Here is a 6000-nt window from a genome sequence, read left to right as displayed (position 1 = left end):
TTAAGGTACGCTATTTAAACATCTGAGTAACAATAGAGATATTATAAAATATAGTTTGCTATTTCTACACAACTCGCATTCAGTTTTCATAAGCATGTAGACAGTGCAAAATGTAAAGATACAGAAATATTCTCCTATTGTTCTATACATTGTGCTCTATTCCCAAATTTCCTCTGGCATGATCATAACCAGACCGAACCAAACTCGGAGGGTTCAACACGAGCCCTTCCTAGCATCTTCTAAAAGCAATAAAAGGAAATCTGTCTTACCTTGCCCTGTGCTGTGGTATAGTTTGCGCACAAGAGAGAACAATGCATTTCCTATGTTAAATGGTCTAACTCCCAGAGATCACATACACCTCACCATATTGACTCATTTCATTGCACTCCATATCCTGCAAAAATAAATCTCCTGTAGGACAGCACACATTACTGCATACTGAAGTTTAAGCAATATATTTCTTTAACATAAGGCAGAAATAGACTGAAATTTGATAACACTTAAATCCAACAGCAATCTGGAATTAAACCACATTTATGTACCACATTTTTATAGATGCTGCCTTTTTTTTACGTTTATGTCAGAAAACGTGGTTGAGAAAACCCACTTTTCTTTAAATAAAAGTGAGGAATCAGAGCAGCCCTTCTCTAAGAAACTGCTAAAAACCGATGGGACCAGGAGGAACTTGACTGCCTCGAAACAGCACAGGTCAGTCCGCAGCACCCTTGTTATGAGTGATTCCTTTTATGACATCTGGGGAAACGCTCACAACAGTAGGGGCTCACTGCCCCACAGCCTGAGCATTTCAGCTCTAAATATTTATCATCCGATTTGCATGTAGTCTAAGCTAAGGTACTGTATGCTTTTTTTCATGCGTTTGTTACATCGTCAAAAAGGCGATTCTGGCCATTCTGCATGCTTTTACAGTTGCTGTATTTTAACTGAAGTATGTTCGTACTCTAGGAAATGTGTTTATTATCACCGACATAAAAACCTCAATCCTGCTTCCATAAAAATCAGTGGTTGTTTTGCTCCTCCTGGAAATAAAACTGGATCCAAATATGTTAGTCACACAGTTTGCTAATAAAAGTGAATACTGTATTCATCAAGTCTCTCAATGCTTAAAGGCAAAGCGGTGTCAGCAAATGCTATATGTTATAGCTTAAGGAACAGTATTAAGCACAATTCTAGGCAAACTTATTCAACAAAATCTAAAAGCAGCTGTGAAGAACATCTTACGGGACGGCAAATACTTGCTACATGAAAACTGCTGGAGCTTTGATAGGCTTTTTTTCCAATTCATTTCTTAAACCAACTCCGCACTCGTGTCCTATATTGCAGTTGCACAAAACAAGGGCCACGCCCTGCAGGCAGCACGTGTCCAGGCCACACCTTCAGACAGGGCCCTTCAGGTGTCCCTCCGGCTGCTGCGTTCCTGAGCTCCCCTTTAGCAGAAATTGTCCTGTTTCTGAATCCTACTGTCAAGCAACTGACCAGATAAAGAGCCTGGTGTCATCCCTCATCTATCAGTGCTCTGGTTCATCTCCGCACTTGCCCACAGAATGGCTCCCTGCAGATTTCAGCTTTAATTCAGATTTCAGGCCTCACAAAACAACAAAGTCTCATTAGGAGCTTGCATAAGTGAGCCTTACTAGTTAGAACCTTGATTTGAATACCAAAGGAGAAAACAGATGCTGAGACACCCTTTCAACCACACCCTTGAAATTTTGGCAGTGAGTTAGCCAAAGGACGGGCTCTGCATCTTATCCATCTCTTCTAGTTGGGAAGGAACAGCCATAAATACAAGTCTTTGCAGGGTGCGGCTGATACTGGGAGATGGCTGAATGCATATGACCAAAGGCTGTGTGCCTCGCAAGTCAGAACAAAGCAGAGATGTGCTGGGAATCTGGGACTTCTTATGCCCAGAAATTTCCTATAAACTGGAGATAAACACAATTCCCGTCTCCCACACAAAAAGGAATATTATTCAGACCTAGAGGAAGAAACTACTAACTCATAGTGCCAAAGCCCCTTGATTTAAGGATTCCCCAAAGCAACCTCTAAAAAAAAAAAAATCAAAAGAACAAAACCCGTGGAGTCAGTCAACGCATTTTTCAATCCAATTATATAGTAAAATGCACTGGCAGGCAAGGCCTCGGCTCCAGAAAGGAGTGGAAGAAAAAGGATGGTGCAAAATGCTTTCATACATTTACACATTCTTAGGATATAAGGTAGCAGGCAACTCAGAAAACATGCCTTGTGAGCTGTGCAGGATGAGAGCAGCTCTCTGCAGGCTTGCCATGTCCTACAGCTCAGCTTTGCCTGTTTGGGCAGGACGGGTGCTACCACTGCCTTCCCCGGTGCTGTTCTTCTCTGCAGGTTTGAAGGATAATGAAGCAGAGTTTATGCAGTACCGCTTGCCAGTTGGACGAGGTCCATCGTCAAAAATGTGCCCGAGGTGAGCACCGCACTGAAACAAAACACAACAGAGTATCACTGGGATTCTGCACAGCTCAACGGCGTCACAGCAGTGTTACACAATGCCGCTTCCAGGAAAGCACACTGGGGCCTACGCGGTCCTTGCCGTTGGGATCCACAGCCTTACAATTATTGATGAGAGCCATCCAGGAAGATGATCTGCTGATACCACCAGCGCCTGAGATTTAAAGCCTGAACTTGCTGCGTGTTTCATGTCATGCTGCTGCACGTGTTCAGATGAACCACTCTTTGCTGAATCCCCATAAGGAAACATTAAGCTCCCTGGTGATCCTGGTAAGGACCTGAAGCAGTGAAGATACTCCTTGCAGGATGCCCTCATACTCATCCTTCTCATTTCTACAGCCTGCCGTTTTTCTGAGCCTCAGGTCCTTCTGAGTGCACCTCTGCTCCCCTCCCACAGAGGGAATGGAGCTCACCCACCACCACTACTTTCTGCAGTACGTGGGAGATAGGGACAGGTGACTGAAAAACACCCATGGGGAGATAAGTAAAACATATCTCAATGAATACTCTCTAGCTGGGGGTAATTTGTAAATAGGAATGATGCTAAATTTGTCTTCTGAAAGGAATATGAAACCACAAATTGCCTGTTGACACTTCAGTTCTGTATTAACTGGCTTCAGGCACACGCAATGTTATTTAGGGTAAACACGACTGCTCTTGTCTGAGGGAAAGGTACGGTCCTTGGCTTTTCAGAAGAGTACAACATTTTGAAGGAGCTGATCCAACTGGTCCTCATTCAAAATCAGTATTACTATCACTGCACATTGCGGCTGACAACATATCAGGACAACATGAACTTCTTATAATTAGTCACTTAAATTCCACAAGTTCATTTTTACGGTCTGCCATGAGAAATAAAAAAAGCATAAAAGGTTGCACTGGAGAAATATTTATCTTCAACAGGAAAGTCATGCTGCGTTCCTAAAGAGCCTCTGCCTTTCAAGTCAATGGCTGATCTCAGTGAGAGCTGGAATGATGTAACCGAGATCACAGAGCTGTTAGCAGGCTCGCAGTCAGACAGCAAAAATTAAGGAGTGCCAATTATTCTTAACATTTAATTAATTCACAGCATCCCAAATACAGAGAGGCACTACTGATTACTCTGAATGGTGAATGAGTTAGTGATGGCAACTTTCTACTCTGCAGTTAATGTGTTGCTAATGTTCTCCTGCTGTTACTGCTTTTAATTCATCAAAGCAGTAAGAAGGGTGCCTGCAGAAGCAGGTAGAGTCTTGGCTTCAGGCTATACTCTCTCAGCAGACTGAAGCTTCTGTGGCAGCTAGGAGGGACAGAAATGCTTCTGCCTAGTGGCATCCCAGCAGAAATCCTCAGGACCTGCAGCCCCAACCTCCACAACCCAGAGTGGGCTCCTAACTCCTGCAGACAAGCAGAAGGAACAAGGCAGCCCAGCAGGACTTTGCAAGGAAGGAAGGAAAGACAAGACAAATAGGAAAAGGCAAAGAGAAGTGGCAGGGGTATTACAGAAGACAAAGCTCATTTTTCCTGGAAGACCACTGTCTTGCAACCTTTTCTTCCATCCTCCAGCCATTATTTCATTTTCCTTTAGGCTGGAGGCCCTTTTTAAGGCAGCTTGGACAGAAAACCTGAGGAGCTTCTACAAGCAGATTCTCTCACAATGAGGCACTTCACCTGATTAAAGCTGTTCCATACCTCAGACAAAAATCTAAAGAAACTTAGTGTCCCAGAGAGAGCATTTTTCTAAATGCTCAGCATCCTAATTAAATCATCTCGAGGAAGAATGCTTCAAAACCTCCTGCCTAGAAGTGTTAAACAGATCTTTTCCAGATTAACGTTTGCCCAAAGATAAATCATTCCCTCTCCACTGGTCAGAAACAGAAAAAGAGAAATCATAGAGAGAAACAGTCTGCAGGAGTAATATACTCACAAACATACAGACTAGGGAGACAATCTATCAAAAAGGCTTTCCTCACAAAACCTGAAAAGCTGCGCACAAGTTCAAGGTAGTCGCATTACACCTTCTTGTGCTGGCAGAATCACACCAGGGTTGGATTACTGCAAAATTTGTTACCTTTTGAGATTACCCCTCACCAAAAATTTATGTGACGATTCTCTCTGTAGAGGACTCTATAACTCATGTGCCCTGAAAAGAAACGTAATTCAACCCTTTGTATCACAGCATAAGAACACTGGCCCTCAGCTGAGAGCACAAAGTTTGAATTGATTTCGCTGTCCTCCCCACGCACAATAGGTGACGTTTTTCTAGGGTGTACATGCACGCCTGCAAAGCCTCCCCAAAGGCAACAATCATCTGTTGCAGCCTTATGCACAAATATCCTTGGCAGAATGCTCTGGGATGGTGACATGGTTCAAGTGAAGCATCTGAACTATGTGTTTAGGAGCAGGAAAGGGGGGGCCCGCTGCTAGCTGTCAGTATGCTTGGATCTCCAGCCTCCTGGTTCTAATATGCTGCCGGCAGTTGCAGAGAGCAGCTTGCAGTCAGCTGCTGCAACCCATTCTGAGCTAGCAACGTGCAAACATCCCTTCTGCAACTACAAAACTTTATTGATTCTTACAGGTACAAATAATAGCAAGGGAGACCTCAGGGGAAGGAACTCTTGAGCAGGAAAGAGAAAAAAGAGAGAGCTATAACAGATTTACATTATTCCTCAAATGCATTTGCAATTAACTTCCACCTGCCACTAATCATTGACCTTTTAAATACATCCAGGGTAATGTGTTTCCAAAAAGTTATTTCTAGGATAAGCCCACGGATGTATTTGCTTTATATTACAGCCATCTTCCCCTGCTGTACGCTTTCTATTATGGAGAAGATTAAAAGATGTTCCTTACTCTCTCATAGAGGTGAAAGGATTTTGAAAGGAAAAGCAACTACTTTTTCATCTGCAAAAGATTAATAAGGGCTTGGGTGTGGGAGAGGGTGCTTCCCTCCCGTTTCACTAAGGCCTGCCATATCGTTCTCGTGCATTTCCAAGCTGCAGTAAAGTTGTGCCTTTCTTTGCAGCTGCACGTGCGATTCACATTCCGAGGGCTCTGAGGAGGGGAGGAAATGGTTTTGTTATGGATCCACAATGTGGTGGTATTAACTGTGCTGAGCAGTGGCTGCAAAGATGTTCACCACTCCTCAAGCTATTTTCCTGTGTGACTTGATCGTCTGTGGGGTTATTGCACCAGGAAGCTGGCAGAACCGGTCACATGTTGCCACTGGATGATACAGCGACTTTGGTTGCATTTTTTTCTTAACGCTGTACATTCAGTTTTTGGTTTTGCTCGAAGTTTATGGTGTCTGTATGTGCCTGCTGCTAATACTGCTGGTCTCAAGTCTGCTAGCACTATTTTGTTTGGCAACAGGCAAATGACATTCCCAGATTCCGTGTCCTAACCACAGGCTGCCTTGGGCTTTGCTCCAGTGAACTGGGGAGCTGTGGCCATCTCTTGAAGGGTGTTAGCAGATACACGTTTAGCAGGCTGGCAGCATGCTTATTTTAGCACTGTTCA

At 43.7% G+C, this 6000-nt stretch overlaps 1 protein-coding gene across 6 annotated transcripts in view; it reads right to left on the bottom strand.

Moving 5' to 3' along the window:
- MSRB3 (methionine sulfoxide reductase B3) overlaps positions 354-6000 on the bottom strand; it is an 83992-nt gene continuing 78345 nt past the window's right edge. For all 6 annotated transcript variants that reach the window (XM_021385089.1, XM_021385095.1, XM_021385090.1 and 3 more), the window contains one exon: positions 354-2470. In XM_021385089.1, the coding sequence (XP_021240764.1) occupies positions 2306-2470 (165 nt within the window). In that variant the 3' untranslated portion in view covers positions 354-2305. The remainder of the gene's footprint in view (positions 2471-6000) is intronic.

Source organism: Numida meleagris, chromosome 1 (assembly GCF_002078875.1).
Source record: "Numida meleagris isolate 19003 breed g44 Domestic line chromosome 1, NumMel1.0, whole genome shotgun sequence".
Lineage (NCBI taxonomy): Eukaryota > Metazoa > Chordata > Aves > Galliformes > Numididae > Numida > Numida meleagris.
Note: the sequence above shows the minus strand (reverse complement) of the source record. Positions and strands in the feature narration are given on the sequence as shown.